The 18,081-nt window shown below is 39.9% G+C and overlaps 1 protein-coding gene across 17 annotated transcripts in view; it reads right to left on the bottom strand.

Moving 5' to 3' along the window:
• The window catches only part of NRCAM (neuronal cell adhesion molecule), a 352,914-nt gene that overhangs the window by 127,457 nt on the left and 207,376 nt on the right, over window positions 1-18,081 (bottom strand). For 15 of the 17 annotated variants that reach the window (XM_082254972.1, XM_082254962.1, XM_082254963.1 and 12 more), the window contains 4 exons: window positions 16,826-16,948; window positions 13,733-13,903; window positions 10,298-10,354; window positions 3,072-3,183 (listed from right to left, as the gene is read on the bottom strand). In XM_082254972.1, the coding sequence (XP_082111098.1) occupies window positions 3,072-3,183; window positions 10,298-10,354; window positions 13,733-13,903; window positions 16,826-16,948 (463 nt within the window). The remainder of the gene's footprint in view (window positions 1-3,071; window positions 3,184-10,297; window positions 10,355-13,732; window positions 13,904-16,825; window positions 16,949-18,081) is intronic. The other 2 variants (XM_082254978.1, XM_082254970.1) reach the window with 1 other exon arrangement.

Raw genomic sequence — 18,081 nt, 5'->3', positions numbered from 1 at the left:
AAAGGCCTGCATCCTTGCATACAACAGCTCCTGGTTTCCTGAAAAAGTGAGCGTCATTTATGAAAAGTTACTCTCTGTAAAACTTCCTGCTGCCAATAGCAAGCAATCGAGCTTTAAGCTAAAGTAAAACGTTTTAAAAATATTTACACAAGGTACAGTACTTACATACTTAATATGAAGTGTCCCATGTGTTGGTACCTGCTTTTATAGTTTAAAAATTTCTGACCTCTGCCCCCCCTCTTGTATCCATAATTTGCTGGTGTTGCAGGGGTTAATAGAGCCGAGAGACCTGTCACAGGCACTTATCTAGAGCGCTGATTAAGCCCACCCTTTCCGAACCTCCCCATTCACAGAAGTTGTACTATAGCTTCCACACCTCCCCATTCACAGAAGTTGTACTATAGCTTCCGAACCTCCCCATTCACAGAAGTCGTACTATAGCTTCCACACCTCCCCATTCACAGAAGTTGTACTATAGCTTCCGCACCTCCCCATTCACAGAAGTCGTACTATAGCTTCCACACCTCCCCATTCACAGAAGTTGTACTATAGCTTCCGAACCTCCCCATTCACAGAAGTTGTACTATAGCTTCTGCACCTCCCCATTCACAGAAGTTGTACTATAGCTTCTGCACCTCCCCATTCACAGAAGTTGTACTATAGCTTCTGCACCTCCCCATTCACAGAAGTTGTACTATAGCTTCTGCAACTCCCCATTCACAGAAGTTGTACTATAGCTTCCACACCTTCCCATTCACAGAAGTTGTACTATAGCTTCCGCACCTCCCCATTCACAGAAGTTGTACTATAGCTTCCGCACCTCCCCATTCACAGAAGTTGTACTATAGCTTCCACACCTCCCCATTCACAGAAGTTGTACTATAGCTTCCACACCTCCCCATTCACAGAAGTTGTACTATAGCTTCCGAACCTCCCCATTCACAGAAGTCGTACTATAGCTTCCACACCTCCCCATTCACAGAAGTTGTACTATAGCTTCCGCACCTCCCCATTCACAGAAGTTGTACTATAGCTTCCGCAACTCCCCATTCACAGAAGTTGTACTATAGCTTCCGCACCTCCCCATTCACAGAAGTTGTACTATAGCTTCCGCAACTCCCCATTCACAGAAGTTGTACTATAGCTTCCGCAACTCCCCATTCACAGAAGTTGTTCTATAGCTTCCGCACCTCCTCATTCACAGAAGTTGTACTATAGCTTCCGCACCTTACCATTCACAGAAGTTGTACTATAGCTCCTGCAACTCCCCATTCACAGAAGTTGTACTATAGCTTCCGCAACTCCCCATTCACAGAAGTTGTTCTATAGCTTCCGCACCTCCCCATTCACAGAAGTTTTACTATAGCTTCCGCACCTTCCCATTCACAGAAGTTGTACTATAGCTCCTGCACCTCCCCATTTACAGAAGTTGTACTATAGCTTCCGCGACTCCCCATTCACAGAAGTTATTCTATAGCTTCCGCACCTCCCCATTCACAGAAGTTGTACTAGAGCTTCCGCACATCCCCATTCACAGAAGTTGTACTATAGCTTCCGCATTTCCCTATTCACAGAAGTTGTACTATAGCTTCCGCAACTCCCCATTCACAGAAGTTGTACTATAGCTTCCGCACCTCCCTATTTACAGAAGTTGTACTATAGCTTTCGCACCTCCCCATTCACAGAAGTTGTACTATAGCTTCCGCAACTCCCCATTCACAGAAGTTGTACTATAGCTTCCGCACCTCCCCATTCACAGAAGTTGTACTATAGCTTCCGCAACTCCCCATTCACAGAAGTTGTACTATAGCTTCCGCAACTCCCCATTCACAGAAGTTGTTCTATAGCTTCCGCACCTCCTCATTCACAGAAGTTGTACTATAGCTTCCGCACCTTACCATTCACAGAAGTTGTACTATAGCTCCTGCAACTCCCCATTCACAGAAGTTGTACTATAGCTTCCGCAACTCCCCATTCACAGAAGTTGTTCTATAGCTTCCGCACCTCCCCATTCACAGAAGTTGTTCTATAGCTTCCGCACCTTCCCATTCACAGAAGTTGTACTATAGCTCCTGCACCTCCCCATTTACAGAAGTTGTACTATAGCTTCCGCGACTCCCCATTCACAGAAGTTATTCTATAGCTTCCGCACCTCCCCATTCACAGAAGTTGTACTAGAGCTTCCGCACATCCCCATTCACAGAAGTTGTACTATAGCTTACGCATTTCCCTATTCACAGAAGTTGTACTATAGCTTCCGCAACTCCCCATTCACAGAAGTTGTACTATAGCTTCCGCACCTCCCTATTTACAGAAGTTGTACTATAGCTTTCGCACCTCCCCATTCACAGAAGTTGTACTATAGCTTCCGCACCTCCCCATTCACAGAAGTTGTACTATAGCTTCCACAACTCCCCATTCACAGAAGTTGTACTATAGCTTCCGCACCTCCCCATTCACAGAAGATGTACTATAGCTTACGCATTTCCCCATTCACAGAAGTTGTACTATAGCTTTCGCACCTGCCCATTCACAGAAGTTATACTATAGCTTCCGCACCTCCCCATTCACAGAAGTTGTACTATAGCTTCCGCACCTCCCCATTCACAGAAGTTGTACTATAGCTTCCGCACATCCCTATTCACAGAAGTTGTACTATAGCTTCCATCAATGAACTGCGCACTATTCTTGGAGGAGGCAGACCTTTCATTCATCTGACAATCTTCCATGTATAGATAGTTTTTCATTGCTGGAATACTGCTTCTACGAATGAAGGAGGGGACTGAAAAGGACAGGCAGTTTACCTAAACTTAGGCTCTAATTTATTTTAAAACCGCCTCATACAAATTACATTTGGGAGCTGTTTAGATGCTATTGTCAAGAAAGATCATTTTTGACACACCTTCCATACATAAGGTCCACATGTAAGTACATAGCGGGATCTGGATTATCTGAAAATGTGCATCCAAACCATGGAAGTTCTCTTCACACAAAACTGTGTACAATGTTTGTTCCCTATGACTTTCTTAGTCAGAGCACAGCATATCCAATAAAACCTGCAAGCAACTTACAGTCCTTCAGCAATACATTCCAGCAGCAGCACTTCCCCTCTGAGCACAGTTATGTTACTTGTTTGGCCAGTAGGAACCAAAAGTGATGGACTTCTATTATCTGCAGGGCTGTCTAGTGGATAAAGTAAAAAAAATAAAGTATTACAATATTATACTGATAGAACAAAATAATGAACAGTATGAGCTGACATAATTATGCATAGAGGTGATTAGACAGGGCGAGAGAGATTAATAGTTAAAAATAACATGCAGAGATGTACCTATGATTTAATAAATGTTAATCAGTATTCTACTTAAAGAGAAATGAAAAAAGAAAGATAAAGAAATTGGAATACAGTTGACTAAATCTGCATTTATTATATTTTGTTTCATTTTTTTTCAGTGGTTTTATATATCTCTAAAAAAACTGAAAAATGTCTTAGAGAAAATTAAGAAGTGCGAGTGACAGACCTGGATTAGCTGTCTTTTTAATGAACTATCACATGTGTGATTCACAGAATAATTAGCATAAACCACCCTGTGGAGCCTCATGTCTTATTTATGGAGCTTTCTATGCAACGGTTAGGAGAGGGAATATGAAATACAGTTTTTACTTGATTATGCGAACATTGGGACACACTATATGTAGCTTGGAAAACAGAAATAAGACCCTTGTGGTATTCAAGTATTCCGCCTTAAAACTGAAAAGATTAAAACAAATTCTCAGAAACCCCTCATACATTTACCACCAAGCCTTCCAAAATATTATTGCTTTTTAATAAAACAAAAATGGCTAAAAATAAAGTTTTATACAAGTTTAAATGTAATGTTCAACATCTTCCAATACTGAACATAATCCATTAAAGGAGAAGTGTGGGAAGTGAAGAAAAAAAAAATGCATACTCACCTCCATACTGCAGCATCAGTGTGATGCTTCAGCTTTCCCCTGCCAACTTTAAACTTGAGAACTGAGCAATCACATGACTTCTGATCACTCAGTTATCGTTCTGCTCTGAGCAGAGAGCAGTGACTGTCAGTCAGTTTCTGCTCTGCCACTGGAGCACCGGACCTTGGAGTGGCAGGAGTGGCTGGTTTAGGCTCTGAGAGGCTGACCCAGCTGCTGATTGGGCATCTGGGTGAATCCAGACATTATTGTTGGTATCCTTCCAGATCTTGGAGCAGCTCTGTATTTTTCTATGGTCAACTTCAAATCCATATAATGCCCATCATCCAGATTCTGATACTTCATAATGTGGTAATGACCTTTTTTTTTAAAGTTTACAAACTTCCTGTTCAAATATTCATATTAGGATCAGAAAATGTATGAAATCCCAAACAGGAAATAAAAGCCTCACTATGAAAGATGAAAAACAACATGGGTTTACTTCAGGGAGATCATGTCAAACAAATCTTATAGATTTTTTTGACTGGGTGACTAAAATAATAGACGGTGGAGGTGCAGTAGACATTGCATATCTAGATTTTAGTAAGGCTTTTGACACTGTCCCACATAGAAGACTTATCAATAAACTGCAGTCATTGAGCATGGACTCCCATATTGTTGAGTGGATTAGGCAGTGGCTGAGTGACAGACAACAAAGGGTTGTAGTCAATGGAGAACATTCAGAACAAGGTCATGTTACCAGTGGGGTACCTCAGGGATCTGTACTGGGACCAATTTTGTTTAATATCTTCATAAGTGATATTGCAAAAGGCCTCGATGGTAAGGTTTGTCTTTTTGCTGATGACACAAAGATATGTAACATGGTTGATGTTCCTGGAGGGAAACGCCAAATGGAAAAGGATTTAGGAAAACTAGAAGAATGGTCATAACTCTGGCAACTGAAATTTAATGTGGATAAGTGCAAGATAATGCACCTGGGGCGTAAAAACCCAAGGGCAGAATATAGAATATTTGACACAGTCCTGACCTCAGTATCTGAGGAAAGGGATTTAGGAGTAATTATTTCAGAAGACTTAAAGGTGGGAAGACAATGTAATAGAGCAGCACGAAATGCCAGCAGAATGCTTGGATGTATAGGGAGAGGTATAAGCAGTAGAAAGAGAGAAGTGCTTATGCCGCTGTACAGAACACTGGTGAGACCTCACTTGGAGTATTGTGCGCAGTACTGGAGGCCATATCTCCAGAAGGATATAGATACTCTGGAGAGAGTTCAGAGAAGAGCTACTAAACTAGTACATGGATTGCAGGAAAAAACTTACCAGGAAAGGTTAAAGGACCTTAACATGTATAGCTTGGAAGAAAGAAGAGACAGAGGGGATATGATAGAAACTTTTAAATACATAAAGGGAATCAACTCGGTAAAGGAGGAGAGCATATTTAAAAGAAGAAAAACTACCACAAGAGGACACAGTTTTAAATTAGAGGGGCAAAGGTTTAAAAGTAATATGAGGAAGTATTACTTTACTGAGAGAGTAGTGGATGCATGGAATAACCTTCCTGCAGAAGTGGTAGCTGCAAATACAGTGAAGGAGTTTAAGCATGCATGGGATAGGCATAAGGCTATCCTTCATACAAGATAGGGCCAGGGACTATTCATAGGATTCAGATATATTGGGCAGACTAGATGGGCCAAATGGTTCTTATCTGCCGACACATTCTATGAAACATAAATGTTTTAATGAAATCAACCCGCTGGACATACTGTGTAGAGCTGCAGCCCCACAAACAGTCCAAGCATAACTTGCACCTAAACTGGATTTCATTTTTCTTTGGCAGTCAGCAATGTGTTGTGCTTTTTTTAAGCTATAAAGAGTTTTGTAATTCTGACACCAGGGCTGCTAGGGCAAGCTTCAAAGGCAAACACTGTTTATGTTAAGATGATTATTTTAATAGGAGCTTTAGATAGCACCAAAAGTTTGTACAGTGATTTACAAAAAAAAAGTGATACAGTACAGTTACAATACAATTCAAAACAAAAGAGTTAGGAAGGCCCTGTTAGCGGGAGCTTGATGTTTTCTAGTTATTACTAAAAGTAGAAAGATATCTTTTTAGTCAAAGTCAAAATTGATGATCCACTTAAAAAATAAATTCAGTTTTTCATCCAGGTAAAACTGTACACCAGTCCAACAGACTTCCATTTATCAGTATTCTGGTGACCGGGGAACTCTTTTTGATTACGCGTTTCAATAGTATTCCTAACAGTAATTCTAAAAGTTACTAATAGTATTCCTAGTCTAGGCTTCCTGCTTAGTTTCAGAAACAGAAAGCAGAATCAAAAGTTTCTCTCAGTAATGGATTACCAAGAACTCAGATTATGGAAATATTTTCTGCGAGGGGCCTGCTAGGAAACACTATAGTCAAAGTGAAGTCAAAACACCTAATCTAAATACTGGTCACTGGCCAGTGACACATAAAATATTGAAACCAATAGAACGTCAAGACAGTCAGACAATTATAATTTTAAGATGCAAACATCAGAAATGACAGCCTACATATTTCTCTCTTCAGCAAAGTTTCAGTGTTTTCTGCTTAGCTTTTTCAGTTCACAGGCTGGATTTACCTGTTACCTGGAAATACCCCATCTTCTTCTGCTCCTTATGTACAGTTAAGCTGGCCACACATGGATCGATTTGCAGCGGGTACAGCAGGGGCCATCTGAGATTTGATCCATGTATGGATAGGCTGGTTGTACTGAAGTTGATCCTTCGATTGACTTCAGTACAACCAGCCTGTCGGATATTTGGAATGTGGTTACTACCCGCGGCTACAGCTGCTAGCAGTAATTATCTGGTTCTGCCGGCCGCTAAGGGCTCTTGCTCCCCCCACCGGTAGACAACAATAGCACTGTAAGAGACATTGAGAGATTTTTTTCCTGCAATCAAAAGAAAATCTAATCATCTATGGCTTGCCGCACAGAAAAGCACCCCAGTCACTTCCCCTAGTAATTATTTATCAGTGGGACATTCTCTTTTGGGGTCTACTTATAAATGTTTTCACACAAGATTCTCACAATTTTCTCCAATTTTTAAATTGGATTTATTTAAAAAAAGCATGGATCCTGGGAAAAAGTTATGTGAAAACATCTATAAATAGACCTCTTTGTGTTGTTTATGTTGCTCAGAAAAGTCCCTTTTCTCCCCACTTGATAAATTATATATCTACATAATATACTTATCATAGTTGGGAATACATCAATTCCACTGGACTGAAAACTGAGCAAGGAAAATAAAGGTATTGTAAGACTATTATTTACCCTATTCAGGATTGCATTTGGCACCACAGATGGTAAGACCACTGATAACGGGATGAATATATATATATATATATATATACACACACATACAGTATCTCACAAAAGTGAGTGAACCCCTCACATTTTTGTAACTATTTTATTATATCTTTTCATGTGACAACACTAAAGAAATAACACTTTGCTGCAATGTGGAGTAGTGAGTGTACAGCTTGTATAACAGTGTAAATTTGCTGTCCCCTCAAAATAACTCCACGCACAGCCATTATTGTCTAAACCACTGGCAACAAAAGTGAATACAACCCTAAGTGAAAATGTCCAAATTGGGCCCAATTAGCCATTTTCCCTCCTTGGTGTCATGTAATTTGTTAGTGTTACAAAGTCTCAGTTGTGAATGGGGAGCCGGTGCGTTAAATTTGGTGTTATCGCTCTCACTCTCTCATACTGGTCACTGGAAGTTTAACATGGCTCAACATCCCTTAGGATCTGAAAAAAATAATTTTTGCTCTACATAAAGATGGCCTAGGCTATAAGAAGATTGCCAAGATCCTGAAACTGAGATGCAGCATGGTGGCCAAGACCATACAGCAGTTAAACAGGACAGGTTTCACTCAGAACAGGCACCGCCATGGTCGACCAAAGAGGTTGAGTGCATGTGCCCAGCATCATATCCAGAGGTTGTCTTTGGGAAATAGACGTATGAGTGCTGCCAGCATTGCTACAGAGGTTGAAGGGGTGGGGGGTCAGCCTGTCAGTGCTCAGACCATACGCCGAACACTGCATCAAATTGGTCTGCATGGCTGTCGTCCCAGAAGGAAGCCTCTTCTAAAGATGATGCACAAGAAAGTGCGCAAACAGTTTGCTGACAAGCAGACTAAGGACATGGATTACTGGAACCATGTCCTGTTGTCTGATGAGACCAAGATAAACTTATTTTAGATGGTGCCAAGCGTGTGTGGCGGCAACCAGATGACGAGTACAAAGACAAGTGCGTCTTGCCTACAGTCAAGCATGGTGGAGGTGGAGGGAGTGTCATGGTCCAGCACTGGGGAGCTACAGTTTATTGAGGGAACCATGAATGCCAACATATACTGTGACATACTGAAGCAGAGCATGATCCCCACCCTTCAGAGACTGGGCCGCAGGGCAGTATTCCAACATGACAACAACCCCAAACACACACTGCCTTGCTAAAGAAGCTGAGGGTAAAGGTGATGGACTGCGCAAGCATGTCTCCACACCTAAACCCTATTGAGCTTCTGTGGGGCATCCTCAAATGGAAGGTGGAGGAGCGCTAGGTCTCTAACATCCACCAGTTACCTGATGTCATCATGGAGGAGTGGAAGAGGACTCCAGTGGCAACCTGTGAAGCTCTGGTGCATTTTATGCCCAAGAGGGTTAAGGCAGTGCTGGAAAATAATGGTGGCCACACAAAATATTGACACTTTGGGCCCAATTTGGACATTTCCACTTATGAGTGTACTCACTTTTATTGCCTGCGGTTTAGACATTAATGGCTGTGTGTTGAGTTATTTTGAGGGAACAGCAAATTTACACTGTTATACAAGCTGTACACTCACTACTTTACATTATAGCAAAGTGTCATTTCTTCAGTGCTGTCAGATGAAAAGTTATAATAAAATATTTTAAAAATGTGAGGGGTGTACTCATTTTTGTGAGATACATACATATATATATATATATATATATATATATATACACATATATCGCACTGAGGCTGGTAGATATGGATTACATTCTCATGCCATGTGGTTTATACAATTATGAATACAAATAGGACCCTCTTGGAATTCATAGACAGTTATATTACAGTGATATAGTTATATATCCATCTAATTGCCACTGCTGCATGATTTGAAACAGTGACATCCTTGCCTGATATCTCATTGAGGATCTCTTGAATTTATTAAAAGTGGAGAACGGCAGACCATATCCCATTTTGATAATCTTAAATAATACCTGTGACAGTACACTTCTATGCACCTGGCTGTTTGCATGTTTAATTAACAGCAATCTGCTAAATGTAGAACCTTGAATTAAGGATAGATATATAAGGCAGGCCATAGAGAATACGATTTTCTGGTTGCAGGAATAAATATTGCTTGATTCCCCCATAAACACAGCCATTGTTGATAGGGGAATCCCTCCAGAGGAACCTCTCCGCCATGCTGCAGAAGCTTACTAAAAAAGAAAAAAACTTTAAAGTGCATGCTTAAATGCTTGCTCCCCCTGCCTCTCATGGCGCCCCAGGCTTGAGCATGCTTGTAAAAGTCCCATCTTTCCAGAAAGATGGCATTTGTATCTGATCTTGAAGAGAGAACAGCAGTGGCACAGCTGGGAGGTGTCTGAGGCATGAAAAGTATAACATGGCATAGAGATTCTGCTATGCATCTGCACAATTATCATTGCTATCATTAGCCTTGAATCTCTCTCCTCTGTTCTTCAGCATGAATCATTTTAAAGCTATAAGTCATCATTACTGATTTACTGTTTGTGTAGCAGCAAAAAAAGGCCCATGGGTATTTCATCTGATATTCTCTATGGAATGAAGACAGAAGAGATGTGTCTCTCTAGAAGAAATGTACATCCTTTGTGGAAGTCCATTTTTTGCGTGAAAAGCTGGAAATCATGCATGTTGCATTATGTGCAACTTTTATCTTCTTACTTATTAGGGGTTACAACAGTACTAACAAGAAAGCCCAATAACACAACAGTCTATACCCGGATAATACCATACTGTTATCACACCTATGTTCAGAATATTTATCTTGTTTTCCTCCCCCTTCACATCTAAAAAAAAAAAGATCTCTAATTTAACATACAAATAAATATTAGTTACATTTACCCCAGTTTAGGTGTTCTAGTAAAAGTAAGGTTTAATACAGGTTGTACTATGGCATAGACAGGGAGGAAGAAAAAGTGAAATAATTATGTTAGATGGATTAAATATGGATTATTTTAACTATATCTATTATGATAATTGATGCTATTTTTCTTTTCAACACAACTCACCACCATAAAAATCAGTGTCAGTTAAATTAGCAGCTATAGTTTCATTCATAGAATCCGCTAAAAGAAATTGAACATTATAAATATTTCATAATGGATGATCGCATACATATTAGCACAGTAATTTAAAAAACAAAAAACAAAAAAAAAACCAGAAAATAAATAACAAAATCAGGCAGCAATGGTGAAAAAAGAAAAAAACTGAAATTACAATTACTTTATTTGTGAAATACACCAACTAAAAATGTATATAAAAATAAAAAGTAAATTTGGATATATATGGTTTATATATATATAAGTATTGGGACGCCTGCCTTTACATGCACATGAACTTTAATGACATCCCAGTCTAAGTCCATAGGGGTTCAATATTGAGTTGGCCCACCCTTTGCAGCTATAACAGCTTCAACTCTTCTGGGAAGGCATGTGTCTATGGGAATGTTTGACCATTGTTCCAGAAGCGCATTTGTGAGGTCAGGCACTGATGTTGGAGAGAAAGCCTGGCTCACATTTTGCGCTCTAATTCATCCCAAAGGTGTTCTGTCGGGTTGAGGTCAGGACTCTATGCAGGCCAGTCAAGTTCCTCCACCCCAAACTCGCTCATCCATGTCTTTATGGACCTTGCTCTGTGCTTTGGTCCAAATCATTTGGTGGAGTTGGGATTATGGTATGGGGTTGTTTTTCAGGTGTTGGGCTTGGCCCCTTGATTCCAGTGACGGGAACTCCTAAGGCATACCAAAACATTTTGGATAATTTCATGATCTCAACTTTGTGGGAACAGTTTGGGGTTGACCCTTCCTGTTCCAACATGACTGCGCACCTGTGCACAAAGCAAGGTCCATAAAGACATGGATGAGCGAGTTTGGGGTTGAGGCACTTGACTGGCCTGCACAGAGTCCTGACCTCAACCAGATAGAACACCTTAGGGATGAATTACAGACTGCGAGCCAGGCCTTCTCTCCAATATCAGTGTAAACATAAACAAAAGAGAGGGTGCACCAGCCTAGCGCATTATCCTCAGTAGGCTTTTATTACTAAAAGCCGATCTCCTGGACTTAGACAGTGGACTCCAACACTACGGATGTTGTCTGTCGGTTTTAATATGCTGGTTTACATCACTTGTTTGTGAGTAGACATGTTTTAATTATTTAGTAATAAAAGCCTATTGAGGATAATGCGCTAGGCTGGTGCGCCCTCTCTTTTGTTTATGTTTACAGTGTCAAGTTGACCACCCCGGTCGTAGAGGGCAGCAAGGTCTAGCCATTAGGGGATGCCAAGTGAAAAATCCCATGATAGAGGGTGTTGGAGAACCAGGTTCTGAGCGCAGGAGCAAGGTGCCAAGCATCGCATTTTTCTTTTGGAGTTTCTCCAATATAAGTGCCTGACCTCACAAATGTGCTTCTGGAAGAATGGTCGAACATTCCCATAGACACACTCCTAAACCTTGTGGACAACTTTCCCAGAAGAGTTACAGCTGTTATAGGGTGTTATAGCTGTTATAGGGTGGGCTAACTCAATATTGAACCCCACAGACTAAGGCTGTAATGCCTATATATATATATATATATATATATATATATATATATATATATATATATTTACACACATATACATATATATGAAAATAAACACAATGTGGGTTCTAAAACAATCTCTCAGGCGTCAGGCAGAACACTGAAGCCAGGCAATTACAGGACTCGAAATGACAATATGTTTAACTGTGTGGATCTAATGGCGATCTGACATTTTTTTTTATACATTCATTTAAAACACACACCCATGTGTGGGTCTGTGGACTGCTATGCACAATAAAGATTCCAAAACTATCAGAAATATTAGTAAGCTCATAAAGGAAACAAATCAAACTGTACTTAACCACTTGCCGACTGCCGCACGACTATTTACATCGGCAGTCAGCCCCTCACAGGCAGAGCGACGTAGGGATATGTCGCTAGCCTGTAAGGGTATGGGGAGCGAGTGCGCGCCACTGGAGGCGCGCTCCCGCTCGGTCACGGACCCCCCCCCGCGCGTGTGAGCGGGAGAAAGGCAGGCGGCTAGTGTAAACAAAGCCGCCTGTCAGTTCTCCCTGTGTAAGAATGATGATCAAACGGTTCTACTATGTAGGACCGTTGATCATTGTTCTTACACACACAGCCACAGCCAATCACAGTTAGAAGCACGCCCCCTCTCCAATACAGTTAACTCCTTCACTGCCAGTGTCATTTTTACAGTAACAGTGCATATATATAGCACTGATTACTGTAGTAATGTCACTGGTAACCCCAAAAGTGTCAAAAATGTCAGTCAAGGGTCCGATCTGTCCGCCCCAATGTCGCAGTCCCGCAAAAAAAATCGCAGATCGCCGCCATTACGCGTTAAAAAAAAACAACAAAAATCTTTCCCTTTGTTAGTAAACGCAATAACTTTTGCACAAACCAATCAAAATACGCTTTTTGCGATTTTTTTTTACCAAACATATAGTAAAAAAAAAAAATTGGCCTAAAATTTTAAAAAATTTTGATTTTTCAATTTTTTTGGGGGTATTTCATATAAAAAATGTGAAAAATATTGTTATTTTTGCAAAATTGACGCTTTTTTTTGTTTATCAAAAAATCGCACAGGTGATCAAATACCACCAAAAAAAAGCTGTGTTTGTGGGAAAAAAAGGAGGCCAAATTCGTTTAGGTACAGCGTCACACGACCGCGCAATTGTCCGTTAAAGTCACGCAGTGCCGAATCGCAATAGACGCCCTGGTCAGGAAGGGGGTAAAATCTTCCGGGGCTTAAGTGGTTAAAATGTCATTGGCATATTGTTTTCAGTCCAGTGAAGTGTTTTGTAGCACCGCCAGAATACTACAACTGGTTTAATGTCCTTCAGATTTACAGCTGTGAAGCACACTGATAAAATACTCCTTTTTAAGTGCTCATTCCATAGAGATTTATGTTACCTTTAAAATCTCAAGATGACCTTTAATGAAAAGAAAAGCCAAACTGTTTGTTTGACAGATTTTTAGTTTACAGTTTTCTTAAATGTCAGTAACAGAAATCAAATCATTCTATTGTGAAAAATAAATCTTTATTGCATGCATCCTAACCACAGAAAACTTGTGATAATATGTAGCAGCATTTAGCTTCTGAGTATAAGGAAGGTTCATCATTTTGCTTGTCAGAACGGACTGGCATACGACCATGACAGCAGGGTTTTAGAGACTGCTGAAGGTATCTCTCTTTAAGGCAAGTGTTAAACTAAGATACTTTATTTAGTGTTCATGTGTATTACCTTAAAAGGGTATCAGTTTATGAGCTGGCACCGGTAAATTCTCATTACACTGCAGTGATGCTTACAACTAGTTATTATGGATTCCTAAATAAAGACCACTCTAAGTTAAGTTATGCAATTCAGCCAAGCCAATTGCTAAAACAAATATTCCAACTTACTTGCCAAAACCTTTAAGGAAATAGGTTGCTTCTGGTGGATAGTCTGAGTTAGGTTAAATCTTGCATAGCAGATGTAAAAATCCCGTGAATCCTCTGGCTGGACATTGGAAAAATAAAGATCGCCGTTCAGACCTTGGGAAATCCTTCCATTCTGAGGTAGTCGCTGGAAAGCTGGTAAAATAATAGTAATAATTTTAAAGTCATTTATGAATACTCAGTGTTTTACTTTAATTTATGTATAGTAAAGCGTCAAGTACAAAGCAGTATTCACATTTTTTGAGACACTTAAATTAAATAAGTACTGCTATGGTTTTTACACATCTGTGAAATTGGGGACCATCAAGTCCATCCAAATTAGTTCAGTAAATTGCTTGAGAGGTTGACTGCACTAACATGAAATAAAGCCTTTACATACAACTTCCCCACAGATAAAACAGACATGTCCATCAAGATCCAACCAATCACTGTGTGTTCCAGTGCTCAACTGGCCCATTGTCTGCTCCACATTATCTATCATCCTACTTTTTAGATGTTCAGTCCTTATTGGGGGTCACACTCCGGTTGTCCGTGCCTTCTCCTTGCTAATACCAATTGTGTCTATTATCCACCTCCTCTATTCCATTTATGAGAAATTAGAAAAAAATCTGCGCTTAAGATAGAGGAACTGTCTAAAAGTACTGGCTGCAACCTACCTCCTATCTATAATCCGAAGGAAATAAAGTAAGTATGGGATAATTGGGGGAGAGGTAAATGGTGCTGCCCAATATAGATATTGAATACAAATATTGTATAGGTAGAGGGTATAACCCAAAAATATAAATAGTTGTGGTCACAGTGTTATAATCAAAACATAATATAATAAATACACAATTGGAAATGACTTAATAGTAAATAATAAATATCAACAAAATTAAATTAATCAGAAACAGTATATGGTTATGGTGCAGATCTCTGGTGGGATCTATATAAAGTGACTGAGTGACAAGGTGCTGGTGAAGTTGTGATAAAAGTTACCACATATAATTATGAAAAGGGTAAATCCAAACCAGAATCGGATATAAAGTGCTTAAGTGACCGTGCGGGGGGTAATACCAAAACAGGCAAATAAACCCACCAGGCATGTGGGGTAAGCTAAACCAGTGAAAAGGTATCAAAGATACAACTAAACATAAGGTGCTGGGTAAGAATCAGTCCTTCAACAGGCAACTTAATGTTGCAAGAGATTGGTGCGATTATCCCCAAAACAAATCGCATAAACAAGAAATGCAAAGATGGAATAAATTTGAATCGCACGTGGTAACTTTTATCACAACTTCACCAGCACCTTGTCACTCAGTCACTTTATATAGATCCCACCAGAGATCTGCACCATAACCATATACTGTTTCTGATTAATTTAATTTTGTTGATATTTATTATTTACTATTAAGTCATTTCCAATTGTGTATTTATTATATTATGTTTTGATTATAACACTGTGACCACAACTATTTATATTTTTGGGTTATACCCTCTACCTACACAATATTTTTATTCAATATCTATATTGGGCAGCGCCATTTACCTCTCCCTCTATTCCATTTATCCCCACTATAATGCTCCCTCCCTTGGCCCCTACTACAGTTGTCATTGGACTAACCTTCTGAGATCCCCTCTGTTTCAGGGCACTTTCCACATCCCAATTATGCTCTTCTCATCAGCTCATCTCACCTCTGGCTTACATCAGACATGGTCCACTCTGCTCCTCTCATATATGACATGATTAGATCATTTTGATCTGCTCTTCTCACACATGCCTAAATTAGACAAGTTTGATCTGCTCCTCTCACAATTACCTTGATCTGTCGTTTTCGACAATATGCAAAATTCCCACTTTCTATACATTCTTTACAATTCCACACTTTACCTTCATGCCTTTTGTGTCATTATGTTAACATTGTATCCACCTAGTAGGTGTTTTACTCTAAACACATAAAGAGCTAGTGTTGATGGGCAAATGCAGCACACATGTAGGTGCATCCAAGATCATTTTAGGATATTTCCAAGGGATGAATTTCACCTTAATGTCTTTACAAGTGCAGTTGACTTTCAGTTAACCTCCTTCTGACCCGCAGTTAACCTCCTGCTAAGTTGCATCAACCTACTTCATTCTTCTTTTGCATTCCCATTGACTAATACTGGGAGAAAATGAACTGTGACTTAAACAAAGCCTTTGAGACACTCTTTACATGTATCTCCAGCAGAATGTTGGGCAGATCAGGGAAGAGTTATTACCTTTGGTTTGTATTGTTATATATATCCTGTGCTGAAAAACAAGACTAGATTTTCAAATTTTTTACTGATGAAGATCAACTGCAGAATGGCAAAAATATAGACTTAATTTTGACAGCCTAGCAAATGTATTCAGTTGCTCTTGAAATATTAATTATAATAAAACATTAATGTGTAAAAGCAAATAAATATGTTATAAAAAAACATGTTCATTTAATAACTGGTTGAGTGCCAGTTTTGGGCAATGAAATATATTTTTATAAATGATAATTTATGATAGAAATTTAGAAAAGCGATTGCAGAAAAAATACAGAGTAGTCCACCAAGTCTGCCCCACTTTTTTTTTATACAGTTTCTTTTTGTTTGTTTGTTTTTTTGTACAATTTTTTGTCTGAGTATAGATCTACGTTTGTCCCAAGCATATTTGAAGCCATTTACTATTGACTGTCTCACTACCTCTGCTGGAAGTTTATTTCAAGCATCAACTACCCTCTTCAGTAAAATAATACTTTCTAAGATTAGTTTTGAACTTTCTTCCAGTTAGTTTAAGGCAATGTCCCAGTGTTCTTGATTTTGGTTTCATATTGAAAAAACTGTCTTCCTGAACCGTATCACCCCCCCCCCCCCCCAGATGTTCATTACTGATGATTTTTCTTCCATGACTCTAGCTGAAACCTATGTCAGGATACACATTTTCCAGTTTAGATTTCATGGATGATACAAGTGATACATAAATAAGCATAGCAAATGTTTTTACAAAATAGCACCTGTCTAATCATTATAAGCATATTCACAAAAATACAGATTTAACCAATGACTTACAGTTATCCATCCAGAATACAACAGGAGGTGGTAAACCTCTTGGAGGTTTACATGGTAAAACCAGGGGCATACCCTGTTGCATCACAATTGGCTCAATTTTCTCTTTTGTCCAGAGAGGGGATCCTGGAAAAATTAAAACAAGTGAAAACCGATATATACAGTAAAATTAACATTTTCTAAAGCTGTCGTTTTTACAACATCACCTATAAAAAGCTAAGTAACCTGAGAATTTACATTTATATGTGCTCTTGGGAAAGTTTAGGCATTTATGTAGTCTATTCTAAATTTGGTAAAATAGCTTGGGGAGATGATCAGCACATATTCCTAAAGAATGTAATTATTTCTGTAATGTTCTGTCTAAAACTAGCTGCAGCATGAGCCTATCGTTTGCCCAAAGTCCAATAAAGTGGTTCTAAAGACGGAAGTTTTTTTTTTTTTTTTTTTTTTACCATAATGCATTCTCTGCAGTAAGGTAAAAAAACCTTCTACAAGCAACTCCCCCCCAGACCCTTAAATTCTTACCTGAGCCCAATCTCGATCCAGCGATGTGCACAACAGCAGCTGCTCTCTCAGCTCTCTCTCTCTCCTCATTGGCTCAGACACAGCAACGGAAGCTATTGGCTCCTAGTGCTGTCAAACACAACCAGTGGGGAGAGAGGGGGGGTGGGGCATTTTATAGACACACAGAGTCGACTCTGGAGCTAGCACACACGAGTGCCCCCATAGCAAGCCACTTGCTCTGGGGGCACCTGGCTGTGGGGAGGGGCCAGGACAACACTGGCAGAGGACCCAAGGGGAGGAGGATTGGTGCTGTTCTGGGCAAAACCAGTACACAGAGCAGGTAAGTATAACATGTTTGTTATTTAAAAAAATAAATAAATAACATTTTATCCTTAAGCCCCCGTTCACACTGGGGCGACCTGTGAGGCAATATGGTCGCCTCACAGGTCACCGTAGGTCGCCTGCCATACAGAAGCTATGGACCCGTTCTAATAGGAGTGACACAAGTCGCTCTGACTTAGAAAAAGGGTCCGGAGCTTCTTTGGGGCGACCCGGAGCGACCTGCATAGACTTCAATGTTATGAAGTCCGTGCCGGCCGCTCCAAGGTCGCGGGGCGAGCAGCGCGCCGCGACCTGTGAGGTCGCCCGGCAAAGTCGGGTTGCTGCAATGTGAACAGGGCCTTACAATCACTAAAGGCAACTTTTTTTTCACGTTGGAAAGAGTAAGGGAGGGTTATAACACGTTAGTTCTATAG

The sequence above is a fragment of the Pelophylax lessonae genome (genome assembly GCF_965119305.1).
Source record: "Pelophylax lessonae genome assembly, chromosome: 4".
Taxonomy (NCBI): Eukaryota; Metazoa; Chordata; class Amphibia; order Anura; family Ranidae; genus Pelophylax; species Pelophylax lessonae.
The sequence above is the reverse complement of the archived record's forward strand: the minus strand, read 5'-3'. Positions and strand labels throughout refer to the sequence as shown.